At 41.3% G+C, this 23,350-nt stretch overlaps 1 protein-coding gene across 1 annotated transcript in view; it reads right to left on the bottom strand.

The window, feature by feature from the left end:
- Nucleotides 1-23,350, bottom strand: part of LRRC1 (leucine rich repeat containing 1) — a 139,957-nt gene that overhangs the window by 15,737 nt on the left and 100,870 nt on the right. Inside the window, exons 5-10 of the mRNA XM_080666333.1 lie at nucleotides 14,842-14,898; nucleotides 14,507-14,570; nucleotides 13,028-13,102; nucleotides 9,854-9,998; nucleotides 7,650-7,768; nucleotides 5,824-5,907 (exon numbers count right to left, since the gene is read on the bottom strand). Coding sequence (XP_080522459.1) covers nucleotides 5,824-5,907; nucleotides 7,650-7,768; nucleotides 9,854-9,998; nucleotides 13,028-13,102; nucleotides 14,507-14,570; nucleotides 14,842-14,898 — 544 coding nt within the window. The remainder of the gene's footprint in view (nucleotides 1-5,823; nucleotides 5,908-7,649; nucleotides 7,769-9,853; nucleotides 9,999-13,027; nucleotides 13,103-14,506; nucleotides 14,571-14,841; nucleotides 14,899-23,350) is intronic.

A 23,350-nucleotide genomic window follows, 5' to 3' on the forward strand; every position in this document is an offset into this window, starting at 1 on the left:
TGGGACCTGCAGGCTATTAAGCAAACCTTTGGTCAGGTCAACTTTCACTACGTTTTAATTGCCTCCGGGTTACATTACCCTAGAGAAGATAATCAGATGGATTCAATGATTCAAAAAGAAAGCCTACCTTTGTCTGCCTATATCCCATTTTTGAATCCCTGTCTTAAGTATAAAGGTGCTTGGTGTATATCTGTAATTTTTAGTAGCTTCCTTTTCATATTGTTTGTAACAAAACTGAACCCACATTTCATTGGCAAAACCAAAAATGTACAATAAGCAAAATCTGGTCAAAATATAATTTGAAGAGAAATATTATAATGTGTCACTTCAGAAACCAGAGACTATTTTTTGCCTTTTCCACTATCATCTATGGCATATTATTCAAATGTCCACTATTTCATAAATATTTTGGAAACCACGTGGCTTTGAGGCTCTGAATTATTGGGCCTCTGACATCAAAATATCCACTAATAGCTATGGCATTCTTCTTTCCTAGTGATAAGAAAGTAATTTATGTTGACTGAAAAATAAAAACCTTACACACACACACACACACACACACACACACACACACGAACAAGGAGAAAATAACTAAAGTCACATTCGACTACAAAGGGATAATCAGTATTTAACAATTTGAGGTACAATCTTTCAGTATTATTCCCTTGCATTTGATTCTGTACATACACCTCAACAAAATTAGGACCAACACTTAGGGCCTTCAGCACTTTTGTTTCCATATGACATCAAAAAAGTTTGCCCATGCCGAAACCGGTTTGGCTCAGTGGATGGAGCGTCAGCCTGCGGACTCAAGGGTCCCAGGTTCGATTCCGGTCAAGGGCACGTACCTTGGTTGCGGGCACATCCCCAGTGGGAGGTGTGCAGGAGGCAGCTGATCGATGTTTCTCTCTCATCGATGTTTCTAACTCTCTATCCCTCTCCTTTCCTCTCTGTAAAATATCAATAAAATATATTTAAAAAAAAAAAAAAGTTTGCCCATGTCATCATATTTTTAAAGAGATTTTTATTGACCACATAATCATCTCCTTCTACAGATGTATCTCAGATGACTTAACGAATCACTCTGATTAGACACTGCTAGTTAGTGCTACCATTTCTTGCTGTGTGATCTTGGGCAAATTACTTAACCCCTGTGTCTTAGTTTCACAACTTGTTACATATGGATAACAATTTACCTACACCTCAGAGAACTATTGTGAAAATTAGATAAGAATATGCATGAAAGCTAACAGTGCCTGGTACATGTTAGCTGCCTCTCTACATGGTTGGCCTGTTGCCTGGCACATGTTAGCTGCCCCTATATGTACTGTGAGAAATACTCCTGTGCACACTCTTGGTGTATATCTGTAATTTTTTTTCTCAGGATAAAAGTCTTAGAAGTGGAACTGCAGAATCAAACGGTATGCACACTTTTAAAGTTTTTAATAATAATATCACATTCCCCACCAGAGAAGCCATAATAATTTATACTTTCATAATAATATGCACTTTCCTGTAGCCTTGCGAAAATTTGGTAGCATTATTATTTTTTTTTAATCTTGAAAATCTAATAGTCAAAATGCTTCCATTAACATTTCTGTGGATACTAATGGGGCTACATTTTTTTATATTTATAGCCATTTCCTTTTTTTCTTCTATGAATCACTTACTGATTCTTGTGAAGGGGAGGATTTTTTGCTTTAATTTTTGTCCACTTTCCATAGTGGAAACATATTTTTCTCAATGACATAAAAAATTTTTTAATAAAGTAAGGAGAGACCTTATTCATCTGTAATGTTGTAAATGTCACCCTGCCTCCAGGCTATCGGTACCTTCTTAAAGATCAGAAATCTAACTTTTGCATAGGCAAATCCATCAACTGTTTCTTTTATGATTTATTTCCTCTTTAAGTTTAGGAATGCTTTCTCTATTTTGAAATCCAATGGTCAACTATATTTTATTCTAGTATTTTTCAGGTTTGATAGTATCTTTTATTTATCAATAAATCATTTAGAATATGATGGGAACATTCTAAATTATTCACTGAAATAACTTTAAATTGTAATAATAATACCTGACCACCACAGACATTTCTGAATATCACAGTAACATTTATAGGTAATTAATGTCGACAAAGGACAGGCTCTGTCCAACAATCTGTAAATCCTACCTGTCTCAGGTAGGACAGGTGTGATGTATTTAGGGTCATGACTATTTTGACCTAATGCATACAAAAGACTGGGGTCTAAACTTGGAAATATGCTCAATCTCTTCCAGCCAGAAATTCTTCGTGGACCAGGCTATTTAAAGTGAAGATTTGTTTGGGGAATATTATGAAGTTGCTGGCTGTCCTTATCATACCCATGAACACATATACACCAACTCCCTGTCAGATAACACAGCCTCTCCTCCTTCATTCCTCCCTCTACCCAAAATATGAGTTTTAGGGAACCTCCTATTCCCAGAAGCATACATACTTAAGCAACAGGATGAGAAATAAAATATACAAACAAGTTGCTTGAAAAATCAGAAGCATGCCACATGTAGCAAATCAAGCAAATCTAGCCTTTCCATTAGAGATGGAATAGTGCCAATAACTAGGATTTAGTGAAGACAGATGAGCCACCAAGTTATGCCTCTGAGAGTTTCTGAAGAACTTAAAATGTAATTCACAGAAAAGCATTCTCTTATGAGAAAATAATCTGAACAAATTTGACATAACAAATAAAGTTCCAGGCCATGCAGTCATTAAAAAAAATGAATTTAGAGGAAAATGTCCAATATTTTACAATGAAGTACACACGGAGCAGTCTGCCGATTTGAATCTTCATGCATTTACAAAGCAAATGGAAGGTAGAGATGCAACTGTGGTCTGAACCATACTTACAGGATAGCAAGTTTACCTGACTTTTCTAAATTTCCAAGCAGCTAACAATTAAGAAAACAAGAGACATTCATTGATTTGCAAATGTTTACTACGAATAACACCACAAAACACAAACAATCGACTATTGGGACCCACACAGTACAAACATTTTCCCCTCAAGCATTTGGAAAAAATGCAAATAAATGCTGCTACAGACTAAGAAGCTGTGCTATAAAACTGACAATATACAATATTATCAAATTGAAAAAAAGACAAAAACTAGGAAGAACTACACAGCACAGCAGGCCAATGGCAATTAATACAACTAAGGCTTTTTGGCATATAAATTGAATTGGTCAGCATTTCTGTTTAGATATGTCATGCGTGCAACTTAATTGTTCAAGAGAAAGTATAAAGGCTTGAAAGAAAATAATCCAACCAGGCAAGTGCAGGATTTGACCAAATGGTATCAAGTTGGAGACAAAGCGAGTGCACACATGTGGTCACTGGGCATAAGCCTCCCCCCACCCACACACACACACGCGCACACACAGGGTCACAGGGCCTAGCACACTCAACGCACAGACTCATGGCATGATGGTGCAGCCCAGACCAACATGACGCAGTTCGAGGTCAGGAGGCCCTTGGTGGCTTGGCTGCTCAGCCCCAGTGGTCAGAGGCAAGCACTCAGCCATTTCTGCGGGCTACCACGCTGTGACCTGAAGCAGAATTAGAGACACATGCTCAGTGCACCTCTGACTCTGGGGCTGAGTGTATGGGCAGGAGTGAAGGTGTGCTGGAAAGATCCAGTTCCTGATACATTCTCTGCTGTATCCGGCAGCTGAGGAACAGGCACAGACCTCATTCCTGCATCAAACTCTCAATGCCAGAAAACCAATGATAATTTCTCAGAAAGTAGATAGAGCTAACTAAAATGCTTTGAAGTTAGAAATACTTTCACTTTTCAAATCATAAAAAGCTGTTTCTAGTAAATGCATGCAGACACACAGCATGCACTAAGCATAACTCTCTAAAAGAAACATGAGTACAAGTTTCATTCTCTTAAAGTGAACAGAGAACTGAGGCTAACATGATGCTGAGTCCTGTAAGAATAAAATTCTAAAGCTCTTGTCTAGAATGTGTTCCTTTGAGAGAAAATCAAAAGAAAGGGAACGGGAAGTGGGAAGTGGGATGAAACTGGGGATTAACATTATACTGAAAAGTGCTCTCTTCGGCATCCACATTGAAATATTTCTAAAATATATTAATTTTCTAAAATGCCCAAACTAAAGATAACTTGACCTTTCTTTATCTAATTAAGATCCTGCCACACCTCAAGGTCACATAGATGAAAAGGTTGGGCTGAGTCAGTATTAGCTGAGGGGCCAAGCTATTCCTAGCCAGTGAAGAGCCGTGAGCTGTGAGCTGGCTGTGGGAGACACATCTTTGCAGCCCAGTTCTAGACCACTAGCTATGTGAGCCCTAGCAGAAAGCTCCTTGATGGCCTGTTTCCTCCTCTGTGAAATGAGGAAATCCCATGACCTTCAGAGCGGAGTGAGGACTCAGAGGTAACACATGAAAGCTCCTAGTCCAGAGGGGGGCCTTGAGAAAGAAAGTCATAAATCTTTTCTACCTCTCAGTGCCTGTGTTTACATCTGATCCGTCACCCATGTATGTGTACTATCCCCACAGGAGTACGATTAATGTGCAGAATAATGCTCAGCTCTGTATTCTGGTTTATCACTTAGAGACTGGAACCACATGTTTTAATTAGCAGAATCTCTTAGTTGTGCCCCAATTAGGCTGAGATGTAGACTTAGGAGAGCTGGGAACAGTTTTATTTGGATGCCAGTGTTCAGACTGAGGATATGTCAGAATATGGTCACATTTACAATGAATGTCCTTGTGCTTCCGTTCAGGGACGCTGGCCATCTAACCCAGGGAGCAGACTGGGACACGGAGGGCAGGGCACGGAGATGAGGAAAGGAAGGAAGGAATGAGGCCAAGTTCAGACACCCTGAGAAGTGTCCCAGGAAAATAAGAGCTCCTCAAGTTCTGGCTGGTTAGATGGCAGCTTTGAAATTATTCCAAGGATGTTGAAAACTGTCAAAACAGAAATACAAAGGAAACTACACCTGGCCAGTGACCACATCACACAATCCCACACCTTGTTATGTGAGGCCCAAACGAAGGGAAAGGGACTCACCAACAGTGATGAAGAGAAAAACGGTGACTTAAGCTTAGTTCTAGGCTCTGTTGTTAATTTAAAAAGTCAAGCTCAACACTGCCCATCTCCAATAACATTCTCCTACTTCCTAGTAGAAAGTAAGCCTTCTTTTAAACAACACACCAGATGCTTGTTTGTCATGCTATGGGCTTCCTTCTCCTTTTGAGCATTTTCACCTCCCCTGCAGAATGTCACAGCCTCTAAGTCCTCACACCACTCTCCACAATGGGCAGCAACCATCCATTTTCTCCTGCTTGAAGCACGGACAAGAAAAAGTCCTGAAAATCCAGCTGTTGCTTCCCATTTGCCTTCCTCTGTGTGGGTGGCTTGGTGAAGAGCTCACTCACTCTGCCCAGGAACAACGTGACATCAAGACCCATTTTTATCATTCCAATGGCTTATGGGGCAGTTTCACTTCACATTAAATTAAATCAAACCCAAAGTCATCCCCTTCCTCTGCCAAACCCCCAAACCACCAGGCTTGTCTATGGTGTCACTGCTTACTGTCGGCCAAGGCCAAAGCCTCAGTCTCTCTCTTCCACCCACCCTTCAGTGTTATTGATGATCACTCTTTGATGTAATTCCTCCAACCATGTCTATACTCACAAACGAGAGTTCATGCATTTAAAAAGCACCACATAAGTCTTTTTAAAGTATTTGACATGTTTGATCCCTTCTGTATTATTATAATTTCTTTGTAATTATTATTTTATTTTTTTTAAGCACATACCTCTTTTGGTAAAGACACTAATTTATTTCTGTCTGCATTCAAGTTGCTCAACTTCTTAAGTTTTCCAATGCTCTTAGGTAAGGTCTGTTAAAATAACATTTTTATTATTAACACATATTTTAACATGGCACAATAAAACAGAGCTTTTCAAAGACTAAAGAATGTAATCTCATCGAGGGACAGAAGTAAGCATTCTTCCTGAGTATCAAATATTTGTGAATTTCACTTGGGGATGTGGACTTAAATATTTTGCATTTTGGTTGGGAAGAGAAAAACACCTAATAAAGAGATAATGAAGGCTCTTCAACCCAAATGAGAATTTAATTATCTTCAAGATTCACCCCTACCCTGTGCACACCTTCAAGAACCACACTGATGTGATCGCGTGGCTGTCTACAGAAGCCACAGTGCTGGGGCAGGTGACCCGAGTGCTGAGCAGAGGTGCCGTGACCCCAGGGAAGAGAGAAGGCTGTAAGGGCCACTGTGTGGAGCACTGGAGCACTGAATCCTACAGGATGGGGGTGGGGTGTCTTCCAACACTCCAAAGGAATCTGAGGGTAAATGTTATTTTTATTTATTTATTTATTTAATGTTATTTTTTAAATTATTATGGCCTGGCTGGTATGGCTCAGGGGTTGAGTGCAACCTAGGAACCAGGAAGTCAGAGTTTGATTTCTAGTCTGGGCACATGCCCAGGTTGCGGGCTCCATCTCCAGTGGGGGGGCATGCAGAAGGCAGCCAGTCAATGATTCTCTGATCATTGATGTTTCTATCTCTCTCTCCCTCTTCATTCCTCTCTGAATAAAAATATATATTTTTTAAAAACTGTTATGATTACTATTTGTAAGCCTAAAACCACAAACCTGCCTGAGGAGTCGGCTTGCACTGCCTGAGGAGATGCAGCCGCTCTCCCGCTGATTCTGTCTTTGGTCAACTCTTGCTGTCCTTTATTGCTCTTTTCACCAAAAGACCATTACTTTCTCTTTTATTAAAAAAAGAAGAAGAAGAAAAAGAGGAAGACGGAGAATGAAAAGCAGAGTAAAAAATAAAGTGGCAAAATAAAGACAGCAAGAAGAGGAATGTAGGAAAGTAAACTGAAGAAAAAAAAAACGGCTAAAAGACTATTAAAAAAGGAGATGAAGTGATAGATGGAGGACTGATGAAAACAAAGGCAGCAGCAGGAAGTGAGAAGGCAACTGAGATTTGCTGTCACCCTGCTGACCTGCCCCCACAGGTGGTACATTCCAAGGCCTGCGCCCAGGTAGGACAGGAAGCCTGGTCCAAGTGCAGGACGCCTGCAGTCACCTCCACCTTCTATTTCTAGGATGGGGTGAGCTCACATCAAAGCCCAGCAGATACCACTCTCTAGCTTCCCCCCAAAAAGCATTCCTCCCCCAGTCCCACCAGGCTTTCCTGGCCAGCCACCATTTCCTGCCCGTCTCTCCCACTCTTCCCTTTTGTTACAGAACCTGGAGAGAACAGTGCTTCCTCTGAGGCCCGAGGCCCTTGGCCCCCACGGCAGCGGCAGCGGCAGCGGCACATCCACCAGCAGAGCTGATCCCTGCCCCTCACTGGTGTCATTGCAGTCCCTGTACTGGGAGCACCACAGTGGCACACACCTCTGACAGGGAGGCGGAAATACCACTTTCCTCACTTACGCAGATTAAAAACCGGTCATCTTCATGTCATGTATTTGCTTCTTCGCAAGTCCCTTTTTTGTGTGTAACATAAGGAAATTTCCATTTAGTGCACCCAAATTACAAATAAGTAGAATCCACCCTGACAAGTTGTATAAATAACCATTTGAATGCACAAACCACACTCACCAGGAGTCGGTTTTCTGTGAGAACCAATTCAGTGAGGCTCTCACAGTCCCCAATTGTTTCAGGTAACTGTGTTAGTCTGTTCTGATCCACCTTCAAGATTGACAGCTTCTTTAGTTTTCCTGAAAAATTATTAAACTCATTAGTAACAATTGTTTTCCTAATCATCATTTGGTATTTCCCTATCTGCTATTCTTTCTTGCTATAATTAGTTATTCATTTTTTCCTCACCCAGCTTTTCACATTATGAAATTACATCATTCTCATTCAGATCACTAAAGGTTGGGGGTTAAAACAATTTGCTCAGAACATCAAAAAGTCAGCAATTAGAAGCCAATCATTTTAAAAGTCACTACCAAAAGTATCATATCAAAGCCAGAAATTTTAAAGAAAATTAAACAGCTGGCTCTTAATGGATCTTTTAAAACAGGAGACAGGCTTTTATCTTACTCCAAGAATCCTCCTACTAAAAACAAAGAATACTAAAGAGCAGTTTATTCCATCACTTATGACTGAGAATGACTTAGTGAAGATCCCTGTATTATAGTATTTCTATACATGCAGAATGAGATGGTAACCTTTGAAAAGTGCCATGAAAAACCGAGTCCACCATGGAAAAGAAGAATCTGTTTACTGCAGCCTCCTCGGGTCCCCCCCCGAGTGAAGAAAATCCCAAATCATTCAGATTCTCATTCTCAACTACAACTCAGAGGACTCAGCCTACAGAGCAGATGTCCTCTGCTATCTACTAAGAGTGGCTGGCATGATTAACCTTCCCCAGGAAAACCAGAAAGCAGCCTCTATCTTAGGAGAGACATAAAGCTGGAGAAAGGGAAATGTCGAAAAGATTAGCTTGCCTTGGGTGCCCTACAGGGCAACGCAGAACTAACCTCCTTGAGCTCTTTATTTAGTACCATCAGCCATAATTACCACTGTCCCAGAGAGTTCCAGGCAACTGTGAACCCTGTCCTGTCAAGAGGCAGGCACACTGGCGTTCTCCACAGGGCACACGGTATCCCACACCCGACACATCTCGCCCCAACAGAGGAATCTCCCTAATAGTCGTACTGACGAGTGGTCTTGCAGCTTCCCTGGAATACGTCTAGTGGCAGGGTGCTCACTTCTTCACTAACCAGCCCAAACTAACTTGTACAAATATTTCTTTTAAAGCCTTTCTTAAATTAAATTGAGATTCACGGTCCTTGACTTTTCCCATTTGAACTAGAAGATATAATACATCTCCTCCTCCTCCTCCATGAGAGCCTTTCAAATGCTTAAAACTAGCCACCTCGTGCCCCTATTTCTTCCTATTACAGGCACTAAAACACCGCCAGCTTCTACAACTGCTTTCACATGCCATATATGATTCTCCGTGAACGTTTCTACCTTGAGTCAAAATCCCCAAAAGGCAATGTCTATATTGTGGCTGAGCTGCTGTCACCTTCATCCTGACCAAACCCCAGGAAGGAAGTAGTCCTCTGCCATACAGCTTCTCCAACTACTGAAAGTTTCAGAAAATCCCTTCGATGTTTTGAATAAAAGTTTAATGATGGTCAAAGACAGAAATTCTATGACAGCTAAATTGTTAAATGTAGCTTCTTACAATGCTTTACTACGGTGGGGCTGCTAGTCCACGTCTGTGTGTACCTTCTCTGTTTGCATTTATTTTCTCAAACTTAAATGAATTCCTTTATGCTAAAAAAAATGTCTGGGCTAATTTTTTTAAAAAAGAAACAACACAGAATGGTTAATGTAAAAGATTATTCTCAATGTATCAGAAAAGGCTCACTCCAGCGCACCATGCCAGCTTGAGCAGCCCTTCCCCAGGTTATGCAATAAGGTCAGAGTTACTTTCTCCTCAACTATTTAGAATGCTCAATTAGAAATTTCTTAATGAAGGCTCATATGCCTGAAACACATTCAGTAGGCTAATCCCTACTGAAGTCACTGAGACAAGGTATGGATGAAGTAAATGAGTCAACAATTTTAAGTAATAATACCTATAATTGCTACCAAAACAAGGTGAAAGAAATACTTTCATATAGAAACTTAAATTGTATTATTTTTGCATTCCTTCTTAAAAAACAAACAAGGAAACTAAAGGAACCACATCCCCAGCTCCTGACTGTGGTGACTGAAGGATCAGAGAATCCTCCAAATGCCCGAACAGCCAGCGCCTTTAGGACTTAGTTAATTCCAATACGTACCAATGCCATCCGGAATCGTTTCTAGTAAGTTCTGGGAAATGACTAAATCTGTTAATGAAGTCAGGCCACTGATTTCTTCAGGAAGTCTTTCCAACCTGTTTTCAGAGACATCTAAGCATAGCAGGTTCTTCAGATTTCCTATTTCCTACATCAGTGACACAGAAAAAGAAACTCATGCTTAAACCTGCCATAGCACAGAGAAATTTCTTACAGTGATATTTTGCAACCAAATCCCAGAGTAGTCCTAAGGATGTTTCTTCAGCGTCTATCTAGATGTGAAGGCTGGAGTAAGTTTCCAGACCCCCTTCCAATGAAAACGGGAAGCTGCATGAATCAGTCACAGAGCTGGGAGCGATGCCAAGTCCTCCAACTTCAGGCAGGCAAGGAATCATTCACTTAACAGATGAAGAGATTGGCACTGAGAGAGAACAAGTAACTTTAAGGTCACAGAACCAGGGGGAAATAAGAGGCTAGAATCCAGTTCTCCGAGTTTGGAAGCAATCAAGGGGACCCTGAGATTGTCTCTGTTAAGAAACCATCTACTTTTTGTCTCCCATGACAGGTAGTACTTGTTACAACAAACATCAATGCAGTTGCTTCCCAGAAAAACTGGAGCATACAGACCCACTGACACATTTAACATCAAGGGAAGAAAGAACTCGCATACTGCTTGTAAGGAAAACAATCTACCCAGGAGTGGGACAAGTACCTGGATGAGTCTAACAGTCTATTCAAGAGTTACCTTCCCTTCCATTCACAAAAGTCCTTGTTTTCTCTTATAACTGCTTCCCCTTTTCCATTCCACTGCCACTCAGTAAAGTGCCCACTCTCATTACCCTCTGGCCCAGACTGTTAGCTCTGCCTCTTGGCCTCTCTCTACCCAAGTTTGTTCTACAATCTGGCTCCCATATTTCCCTCCTGGAAACATAGCTAGCTCTGGTCACATAATCAGACCACCCATCTACTCAAGAAAGTCTAGTGGATTCCCAATGTCTTCAGAAGTACAAACTCCTCAATCTGTATTTAATTTGGTCTAATCTATTCTTTCCAGTTTATCTCCTACCAATATGCATCCTATGACCCGCCCCTGCATTTCCTGTCTATGGGAAAGCAGACTACATGTCTATTAATTTCACACCAGATCCCTGCAGTTGTTTTGCTTTTTCATTAATTCCTTTTAACGATGTCATTGTATCCTTTTCTTTCTGTCATCGATGGAGACAAAAATAATTCTAATTATTTGAAACTGTCTGATGTTTTAGTTCTGATTTAACAGAAGTTTATACAAGAAAAGCAACTGAGATGTTTAACCATTTATAACACAATCACTGGTATTTTAATTTCTTGATGTTTAGGATGTGGCACTTTGCATATAATCATTTATGCACGTTTGCACACACATATACTCTTCCCCCCTCATGTCTAATAGCTGATATTTTATTACTTCCCTGATAACTTCCTGGTATTTCCTCTCTCTATCCTTTGACTCCTAAAATAACTAGAATTCTCTCAATCAGGATTTCTCACATTTTTCTAGAGAAATCTAAGTATTAAACCCTCACAACACCTATTGCTAATCAGTCCTATCCTTTGCCCAAATGCAGCCAAGACCTCAGAAATAGACTCAAATTAGTTCCTACTTCCACTAGCTCTAAGTGATGTCATGGAAATTCCAGGGCTACCACTACAACAGGTACATTTTCACTCTGGTCCTTCTTTCTAGTGTCAAGACTCCCTAGGTCGAGATGGCATTCCCCACCTGAAATGCACATCCCACCACACTGGAGCTCACTGCTGGGCAGAGACAGATGAGAATTACTGTCAAATACAAGCACCTGCCCATCATGAAATAAACCCTGACTTTAAGACTGGCTGGACTACGCACCAGAGGATGAAATTCAGTAATAGCTAGAGGGGAAAAAATAAGAGGAAAATGCCCACTTTTGAAATAAAAACCTTTAATATTGCTTTCACACCATTTGCAGGGCAAAATGTGGTCAATATTATGCCCAAAAGGCACATCACAAAGAGTGGCAAAAATGTATACCATCAGAATCAGGGGTCCCAGTAATTTACAAATTTGCTGGGCTAGAAGTAAGCCATGTGGGTAGCAAGGATTAAGACTTCACACACTAAAGGATATAGTTTCTATCTTTAGAAATAGTGGGTTGGGGCTCTCAGTTTTTCTCTGGCAATATAGCATAATGAATGCTCAATATAGTTCTCCAAATGTGCTCTTTCAACCAAAGTTTTTGGTTTTCAAGATCCCTTTTACAGCACTGCCAGCATAGCTCAGTGGTTGAGTGTCGAACTATGAACCAGGAGGTCACGGTTTGATTCTCGGTCAGGGCACATGCCCGGGTTGTGGGCTCGATCCCTAAATAGGGGGTGTGCAGGAGGCAGCTGATCAATGACTCTTCTCTCATCACTGATGTTTCTCTCTCTCTCTCCCTCTCCCTTCCTCTGAAATCAATAAAGATATCTATACTAATAAAAGGGTAATATACTAATTAATTAGACCAGGAAACCAGCCAGGGAGGGCAGTTGGAGGCCATGAGGCCAGCTGAGGAGGGATGTTGGGGGCCATGAGGCCAGCAGAGGAGGGCAGTTGGGGGCCATGAGGCCAGCAGGGGAGAGCAGTTGGGGACCATGAGGTCGGCAGGGGAGGGCAGTTGGGGGCCATGAGGCCGGCAGGGGAGGGCAGTTGGGGGCCATGAGGCCAGCGGGGGAGGGAAGTTGGGGGCCATGAGGCTGGCAGGGGAGGGCAGTTGGGGGCGATCAGGCCAGTGCAGGGGGGGGGCAGTTGGGGGCAAGCAGGCTGACAGGCAGAGTGGCTAGGGGCGATCGGGCAGGCAGGCAGGTGAGCGGTTAGGAGCCAGCAGTCCTGGATTGCGAGAGGGATGTCCAACTGCTGGTTTAGGCCCGATCCTGTCTCAGGGGATCGGGCCTAAACCGGCAGTCAGACATCACCCAAGGGGTCCCAGATTGGAGAGGGTGCAGGTCGGGCTGAGGGACACCCACCCCCGTGCATGAATTTCGTGCACTGGGCCACTAGAATATATATATTTTAAAATCCTTTTTATAGAAAATCTCATGTAGAAGCAGGGAAGATATGAGAGTGGTGGTGGCTACTGGTTTATGTTTTGGGGAAGAATATGTGAAATTACCACTTACCTGAGGTAATTCTGACAGTTGATTTCCATCCAACCAAAGATCCTTTAGATGTAAGAGAGCTCCAATTGATTCTGGCTAAAACAAAAAGAATAACGTTATGGTAACAAAATCCAACTTTGTCACCCATTAAGAAAGAAAAAATCCTATTTTCAACAGTTAATGATGGGGTACCACAGAGGATGTCTGTTGGTATTTCTCTAATATCAAGCCCGCTTCATAAGAGCACCCCCAACACTCAACAATGCCAGTCATGTCCACGTTATGCCCATCATCTCTGTTCCTAACCCTCCCTGCCTCCCAATCATAACTCTTTTATTACATACTAGAGGCCCAGTGCACAAAATTCATGCATGGGGGGGGGTCCCCTCAGCCCAGTCTGTACACTCTCTAATTCAGGACCCCTCGGGCAATGTCCGACTGCTGGTTTAACCCGATCCTGGGGATCAGGCTTAAACCGGCAATTGGACATCCCTCTCACAATCTGGGACCACTGGCTCCTAACTACTCACCTGCCTGCTTGCCTGATCGCCCCTAACTGACCCCCCCCCCCCCCGTTGGCCTGGTCACCCCCAACTCCCCCCGCCAGCCTGGTCACCCCATGCAGCCTGCTGCTCAGCCGTTTGGTCACCCCTCACTGTCCCCCCTGCCAGCCTGGTCACCCCATGTAGCCTGCTGCTCAGTCATTTGGTCAGCCATCACTAACCCCCCTGCTGGCCTGGTCACCCCACTCAGCCTGCTGCCCAGTCGTTTGGTCACCCCTCACTGACCTCACTGCCAGCCTGGTCACCCCATGTAGCCTGCTGCTCATTTGGTCAGCCCTCACTGCCCGCCCCCCCTGCCAGCCTGGTCACCCCACGCAGCCTGCTGCTTAGTCGTTTGGTCACCCCTCACTAACCCCCCTGCCGGCCTGGTTGCCCCACGCAGCCCACTGCTCAGTTGTTTAGTTGGCCCTCACTAACCCCCTGCCAGCCTGGTTACCCCATACAGCCTGTTGCTCAGTCATTTGGTCATCCCTCACTAACCCCCCTGCCAGCCTGGTCACCCCACGCAGCCTGTTCGGTCATCCAATCAGTTGTTTTGGTTACGACGGTTGCTTAGGCTTTTATATATATAGATATTTTTATTGATTTTAGAGAAAGAGAGAGAGCGACAGAAACATCAATGATGAGAGAGAAACATTGACCAGCCGCCTCCTGCACACCCTCTACCAGGGATCGAGCTTGCAACCTGGGCATGTGCCCTGACTGGGAATCGAACTATGATTCTTGGTTCATGGGTTGATACTCAACCACTGAGCTATACTGGCCAGGGCACAAATCACAATTCTTAACCCATGTGAACTGTAACATATTCTTTTATGTTGCCAAGCTAAACATGTGTAAATACTGGTTTATAAGCATCCCTACAGATCTCTCTCAAAATTTGTGTTCATAAGTAAGGAAAAAGTTAAATTCAAAGCACTCTACAATACAGACTTACCAAATTGTATATTTCATTGTTTCCTAAATCAAGTTCTTCTAGTCTCCGTAGCTGAGTAAGAGAGCTATAAAAAAAAAAAAAAAGTTCTTAGATAATACTTAGAAATGCCAAGCAATGTGGTATACCCTCACTTAAAACTGGTTTCCAAAAATAAGATTATTTGGATTTTATTAATATTGCACAGGAAGGACCATTAAGAGAAGCTGACATCTCCCAAACTTTCCATAAGATACAGAATCTCTTTTTGACAAAATACTACAGTACTATTTTTTTAATGTTTGAAGAAATTCATTCAGTACAGTACAAAATCCCTCTTATTTTCCCCAGAGACTCACTCAGGAAGATATGTAAGAAGATTCTCTCTCAGTTCCAGTGAAGCCAGGTTATAAAGACTAGAAATGAACAGAAGAAAAAAGTATAAGGAAAATTCCTGAGATTCTCCCCCTCCCCATACACACTCCATAAGGAGCAACTCTTAATGAAATCTGAACATTACTTTCCAGTGGAAAACCATCGCCACCACCCCACCCCCACCCCCATTAAAAACAACTTCACCTCTACCTCCATTTTAATTTTAAAAGAAAAAGAGTAGTATCATCACTATAAGGCACCCTCATTCAAATTTCTTGTTTATTTAATATGTGCAAGTAACTCACTAGCAATCATTGAAAGGCAACCATTCCTGGGACCGAGACAGAAGCAGGATATGTTCTCCTAGACTGACAGAATGTCAAAAATGTGCTGTTACCATAAAAACAGTAATCTCACGGAGCTCAGAGCTCTTCCTCCAAACATTAGCAAGAAACCACCCCTGTTTGACAGTAGTGGGCATTCAGTCCAAAGAGCCCAAGCGCTCTACTTAATTAAGATCATAAACTAGGAGCAAGCGGTCGGAGCTCCATGGGAATAAGTGATTTAAATGCATTAGGGATAATGTAATAGCACAGCTCACATGGGCCTGGAACACAAGTCTGACTCAGTAAATGCAGCTATAATAATGTTTCTTTTATTTCTATTAAACCCCAGAATGGTACTCTTTTCAGCAGAGTCTGCTGCCTCTTGGGTATAATCCATGCCTAACAGGAGCACCATGAAAGGAGACAGGTGTTCTCCCTAGACACGGACTGGTGGCAGTTCTGCATCACCAGCAACCTCCACATCCAAGTGATGTCAGCACTCGCACAACAAATTGACTCAGAAGATGACTGATTTGCCTGTTACTCCAACAGGCACTGTACTAAGCTCTATACCTGTGGTCGGCAAACTGTGGCTCGCGAGCCACATGCGGCTCTTTGGCCCCTTGAGTGTGGCTCTTCCACAAAATACCACGGCCTGGGCAAGTCTATTTTGAAGAAGTGGCGTTAGAAGAAGTTTAAGTTTAAAAAACTTGGCTCTCAAAAGAAATTTCAATCGTTGTACTGTTGATATTTGGCTCTGTTGACTAATGAGTTTGCCGACCACTGCTCTATACCAATTGAAAGCTTAAGTTTCTGCTAATATCACCATAGTAACGTCCAGATTTGGAGAATTTTTATGTGTGAGCACACAGACATTATCCCAACACTCTAATCTGCCTTAATCCTCTATTCTCCTTCCAATATACAAGCCGGAATCATGGATACAAACAAAGCTGGTTTCATAACACTGGGAAATATAAACGTGATTTGCATGAACAGTATATTTACATACTTAAAGCCCATTTACTTGAAAATGTAGTTTAATCATACAATGACATGCACAAATTCTGTATCACCTTCTCCAATTATAGAAACTGAATAATAGTTTTCACAATTAAAGCAAGAGCAAACAAATAAAACACTTTAGAATGCATTATTTTTGAAAACTAGAAATCCCTGATAATAAGTAATTATGAATTTAATAACACCCTCCAAATAAAATGAAAACAGGTGGGACGCTGGAGCTGTCTGGTTCCACTTTTTCTGGGCCACGTGTTTACACAGAAGAAAGAAATAACAATGGGAAGGAGAGAGTGGTGAGGACCCCACCCAGTATCTACTTCCAAAATGATCTCGCTCATCTGGGGGAAATAATGAACAACATAAACTGATGAACAAAAACAGACCCAGAGACAGGGAAGCATCGATCAGACTGTCAAACCTCAGAGGGAAGGTAGGGGAGGGTGGGGGTAAGGGGGAGAGACCAACCAAAGGACTTGTATGCATGCATATAAGCCTAACCAGTGGTCACGGACAACAGGGGGGTGGGGGCATGCATGGGGAGGGGTTTGGGATGGGAATGGGGGGATGAGGACAAATATGTGATACCTTAATCAATAAAGAAATTTTTTAAAAAAGCAATCAGAAAGGTGATAAGTAAGATTTTAAAAGTTGTTGCAAAAGTAAAGATTTAAAAATCACTACTAGAGCTGTCATTTCATATATTCATTACTTTCACACCTAGCATTTTGACACACCAAAGACATCCTCACTAAATACAAGGAGGGACAGAAGTCCTTTGCTTCAAAAACTTTCCTCATTGGGCATCAGCAAAAGCTTGTTAAAAGCAGTTTGACAGGCCTTGGTGCTGAGTGTGCTGCTTACCCAGGTCTGCAGGCTTCACAGAGGCTTTTCCTTCCTGAAACATAGGGACAGGGGCTGGGGAGACACCTGCCCAAGGCATATGGCAGGAGGTGCCCAGCAGGGCTCCTTCCCGGGCTCATCTCTTAATTAACAACAATCAGCACCAGCACTGGGATGGCACAATCAGGAATGTGAGGCTTAGTGTGAGGTCCATTAGAAAGTGGCAGGGCCACAATTCAAATCCGGTTGAAAGCCAACACTGCAGGCCTCCTGCTTCCCTGCCTCCAGGCATTCTCTGGAACTTTCTGGTTATCATTTAAATTTTAAAAACACCTGCCAATTTTGGATGAATATGTCTTACCTTCTTAACCACAACAAGGACACTGAGATTTTTGTTGGTTTACATGTCATTTTAAAAATATAATACACGTTTTTTAATTAGCTTTAAATTTTGTCTTGAAGGTAAAAGGCATAGCCACAGTTACTAAGGAAATAATGCTTGAGCAAAAATATTGCAAAGACTTGCGGACATATGCAACTTCATAACGTCATATTAGATTAAACGCATAGTTCCCACTTCCATCGTGTTAACATCCAAATATAATATCCTCTTAAGTAAAAAGGGTCTGACTCAAAAGCTCTTAGTTTCTATTGTTTTTGGATAGTAAGGAAAAGATGACTGTCCAGATGTTACAACAATAAATATCATATTTTTGTAACCTTTCTATATTCAAAACTTAAAGTAAATAAAAGAGTAGCCTTTCTGAGGTAATACTTACCCATTATTTTAAACTATTTAAAATGAAGAACTCAAACATTATAATTAAACTCTATGGACCCACGGATGAAAGTGTCCCTCTGAAAAGCGTATGTGGAGTCTGAGAGGCCAGAGGCCCGGCTCCAATTCTGGCCTGTCCCTCACTAACCAGCTGAGGTGCTTCACCACTGTATCTCAATTTCCCCTAAAATATACAATCATATCTACTATGGCAAGTTGAGCATAATGTATTTATTCTTCAACTTTACAGAACCAGCCTTGTGCCTTATTTCCTTGAGACAGCCCCGTTCCTAAGCACAACCCAGTACCTTACAAGTGCGTGTACTCTGAGTTGGGGTCTTCTGAAAGATTGCTCAAAGATGCTATTAACCACAGGAGTCATCCCCACTACAGAAAACTCCTCCAACAACAGGCCCTACAGATAGTGAGCTGTGGCACCAGCCATCTTTTAATTAAATCATGCATTGCCCATAACTGATGACCAATAGGATGGTCAAGAAATAGCTAAAAAACAACGCACCCAGTTTTGACTAGACTCCCACCTCCCATATGAGCCCAACATCAGGTATAATCTGGACTAGTCATTCTGAGTTAAAGAATCATTAACTGATTCTAGAATGAAAACACAGGTTTGGTGCTCATCATTCTTGCTTAGGCTACCAGCCCACTCCAGAACATGGTTCTCCAGACTATTCTGGCAACAGCTGATGTGAAATAGGATCTGCCACAATGCATATTTAGACCAGAAACATTACTTGAAAATGAATGAATGATCTCCCTTCCTAGTCTTTTTTTAAAATATAGTTTTATTTATTTCAGAGAGGAAGAAAGAGAGAGATTGAAACATCAATGGTGAGAGAGAATCATTGATCAGCTGCCTCCTGCACTCCCCTTACTAGGATCGAGCCTGCAACCCAAGCATCTGTGGAAATTGAACTGTGACCTCCTGGTTCATAGGTCAACGCTCAACCACTGAGCCACACCTGCGGCCCCTTTCTAGTCTTTCAGAATATAGCATTTTCAACTGAGATTTTGGGACAGTGCCCTCCCCATCAAAGCAACCAATTCATTTCAATGCAAATGTCTTTGCATCTCTTACATCACCTCAAAAAAAAAGAATTCAGTGCTGAGAAATGTTGGATTTGAGCCCAATTCAGTGTGCTTCACAGGCCAGGCTCTTAATGACTAGGCCAAGAAAAACAAAAAAACAGAACTCCACATGCATTTATCAGCCTCTTCAGCCACAACATGACATCACAGGGACACAAGGAAAGTGTCAGGTATTTCTAACACTTTTACAAATGTGACAAATATTAGACACTTGAGATGTAATATGAAATTATTGATCTTTAGTATCCCTAGTAATAGTGATATCAGCAGCTTACAGTATGACACATTTTGTTGTAAGTGCTTTACAAGAATTAACTTTATGGACGAGAAAACTATACACAGAGAGGGAACTTGAACAAGGTCTCACACAACTGTAAGTGGCAAAGCCAGCACTCACTAAGGAATCTTCACTTTTAACCACTGTCTTCTGCAATCTCTTTCTTGAGTTGTTAAGTCAACTTTGTGAATAGGCAATAGATTAATATATATGTAAAGCAAAGTATACAGTGTAAGTTTTCCTCCCATCTTTGCCCCCATCTATCTGGTTTCCCTCCACCGAGACCCTTCTCATGGGAAATCACCTTTTCTGTTAGTTGTTTCTGCATTCACCCAAGAGTTTTCCTTTAGGCAAAGACAAGCAGGTATAAATAGTCTTTTCCTCCTCCTTTTCACATGGAAGGTAGCATCCTATACACATCTGACACTGCTTTTCTCAATGAATAGATTTTTGTCTCACTTCTCACCTGTACATTCCAGTATATATTTTTCACTGTCTACTCATACCTTAATGTTTTCAAACATTCCCGTTACAGCTATTTTACCCTTCAATTTTAATTTCTGGCAAATTAAATTTCTATGCAACATTGCTGGAATGACCTCATCCTCCTCCCACAAAAAGACATGATTTTCTATTCTTACTGTAACTCCCACCTTTTCTGCCAACAAATGGGGTCAAAACAAAACCTAACAAGCTCTTGCAGGAAACGAGCGTGAGCCTTTTTTCTCAGCACACTAATGCCTACAGTTTTACACAGCTCATGATAGCAGGGGCAAAAGTGATACTCTTTTCTAAGTCCGAATGTAGGCCAACTGTATTTTTAGGATTCTATTTCAGGGCCTGAGTAGTTACTTTAAAGAATTTACATCTGTTCTCCACTATATTTTAAAAAAAACACCCTTTTTAATCCACTTGGATTCCTCACCCCCCGCCCGCCCCCTGCTTTTTGGTAGCCAAAATCATTAAGAAAGTAAAGAATAAAATAAATTAAGGTAGGCCAAGCAAACAAGTGATAGTATACTATAAAGCCATTAAAACATAAACTCTATAATTATGGCAATGATATTTAGGGAAAACAATATTGATGGAGATAGGGGGAATTGTTTACATTCATTATACTTCTGCTTTTTAAAAAATTAATGTTTTTATTGATTTTTAGAGAGAGAGGAAAGGAGAGGGAGAGAGATAGAAACACTAATGAGAGAGAAACATCCACATAGATCACAGCTGCCTCCTCACGCCCCTTGCTGGGGATAAAGCCTGGCATGTGCCCTGACAGGGAATCAAACCAGCAACCTATGGACCTCCTGGTGCGTAGGTTGACACTCAATTAAACCACATGGCCTGACTGTATTTCTGCTTTTTAAATACAAAATTAGTATTTAAGAAATCTCTGGTTACATACCTCCTTATGGTGGCTTTGCTCCAGATATTTTTCTAATTTTTTAAAAAATAATACATAATGTTTAGAAACTCCCAGGCCTCACAAAAGAGCATTAAATATGATTATAGTTTTCAAAAATATTTGTTCTTTGTAGGAAGCTTGCACTAATACAATACAGGTAAATAGCCTAGCACAGGCCTAATCAGCAAGGGCCACATGGCTCACTGAGTTCAAGGCCACTGAAATTAAGGTCACCATCCCCAAGGGTAGCAGTGACATCATCAGACCCACATGCTCTACTTCAATCTGCCAGTGAACCCAGGGGTATCAACTGGCTCTATTTCTACAACAAACTGTCACACTTAAAAGTTTATTGATAATAACCATTTAATAACTGACAATTATGTTTGGGGTACTATGTCAGTCTATTACATGCATTTCTTCTCCTTTAAAAGGGCTATTTCTTTAAAGAAAAAAATATTAAGATAAACAGAGTAGAGATGTTTAGACATATTTATGCAAACTAATTTTTTTTTGAGGGTATTAGTTTCTTTATGGCCGAGGATGTGGAAGGCTCATGGAGACAGATGCACGAAGTAAAGACAGGGAACAGGCTCCCAGACTGCAGCAGAGACTTCCCTGATCCTCAGGATTCCCCACGAGTCCCCAGTGGGGTTTTATACCCTCCCACCTGCACTGCCATTACACATCACCGGAATGTTTTGGAGGCTCTACTATGGTACCAGGTGCAAGTAACAGACAAAATGACCTCAGCACATTCCTTGTGAGTTGACACTACAGAGTATTTTCAGTAAGAATAGACCAGGTCACTTTCCCAGGTATACTACCATCCTTCAGCAGCAACAGGCTGCAAGTTTGCCTGAAGTCCATCCTTTTCTTTTATTCATTGAGCCATACTTCACATAATATAAAACTCACCTTTTCAATGTGCACAATTCAGTGGTTTTTAGTAGAGTCACAAGATAGTGCCAACACCATCACTACCTAATTCCAGAATTTTTTCATTACCCCAAAAGAAACTTCATGCCCATCAGAAGTCATTCCTTATATAACCCCTTCACCTTCCACAACTGCTGCCAACCACTAATCTGGATTCTATCTTTATGGATTTGCCTACACTGGACATTTCATATAAATGGAATCATACAATATAAGCCTTTCCTGGCTGGCTTCTTTTACTTAACATGTTTTCAAGGTCCATCAATGTTGTAGCATGTATCAGTACCTCATTACTTTATTTACTTATTATTTATTTATTTATTTATTTATTTATTTATTTATTTATTATTTATTATTTATTATTTTGAGAGAGAGAAGGAGGGAGGAAGGGGGGGAGAGAGAGAAAGGGAGGGAGGGAGGGAGAGGGAGGGAGAGAGAGAGAGAGAGAGAAAGATTTGTTGTTCTACATCGATTTGTTTTTCTACTTATTTATGCATTCATTGGTTGCTTCCTGTATGTGCCCTGACTGGTAATCAAATCTGTAACCTGGGCATATCTGGATAACACTCTAACCAAATGAGCTACCCAGCACACTAATGGTCCCCAGGCATGTAACCATGTAGTACAGGGTGTGAACATAATGCTTTTCAGTAGAGAGAAAGCAGAGCAACCAGCGTGAGGTTTCAAGTGTACAATTCAGTAACACATCATCTGCACACTGCATCATGTGACCATTGGCCCAAGCAAAGCTCTCTCCATCTCCCCTGTGCCCACCTGCACCTACCCTTATCCCATCCCCCTTTCCCTCTGCCTGTCACCATGCTGTTGTCTGTGTCTATGTGTTATGTATATGATTTTTTGCTTAATCCCTTCACCTTCTTTCATCCAGCTCCCCAACCCCTCGCCCTCTTATTGTGGTCTTTTTAAATTTTTTTGGAATTTAAACATTTTTGGAATACCAAATACTGGTGTCTTGTTCACAAAACCATACTATCTGCGAGATGTTGTTTAGCTTGGTCAAATGCTCTAAGAAAACATTTGCAATCCTTTGGAAACCGAAGAATTTTTGCCTTAAGTTAACTTTCAAATAATGATTTGCTTTGAGTGTAGCATACCTGTGCACCTATGAGATTTCCCAACAATTCACCATTTCCACTCTCAAATACAATCTACGAAACCAGAGGTGCTGCATCTTCTCCAGAGAGGAGTCTGTTCTTTGATTTTCTTTCTACTACACGCAAGCAAGCTGTTACTTTAACATGCACAAATCTTAAATCCAAGAGGTAGAAATCACAAATCTTTTGCTATGGCAACAAATTATTAACCACTATGAATAGAAAACTCTCTATTTCCCATTTACTTCCACAGATTAACCTACTAAGAGTCATTTGATTCATTTATCTGACAGCCCCACTTCATATTCTTACTTTCTGGGTGATTATTCAGCATAAGGTTCAAGCTCAAAGTGGAATTTTATTTTGGAAACAATCAGTATACACAAGGCTATAACAGTAACACAGGCTGATTAACTCTAAAATCAAAACAAAACAAAAAACCCACTGCCCTTATTACTGGTGGAAAATGCAGAGACCAGAGAAATCTGGACATTGACAAAAACAGCTATGGATGTTATTAGGAAAGATGAGATTTAAAAAGGGATAAAATATTGTAACTTATTCTAAAATGATTACTAATAACATTTTCCACTAAACTAGTACAGTGGGGAATGAGAGGGGCATTCTGATTTAATAAGAAAATATTTTCTCTCAAAACATTAAACCTTTTAAAAAAGACA

This window comes from Plecotus auritus (assembly GCF_963455305.1).
Source record: "Plecotus auritus genome assembly, chromosome: 4".
Taxonomy (NCBI): domain Eukaryota; kingdom Metazoa; phylum Chordata; class Mammalia; order Chiroptera; family Vespertilionidae; genus Plecotus; species Plecotus auritus.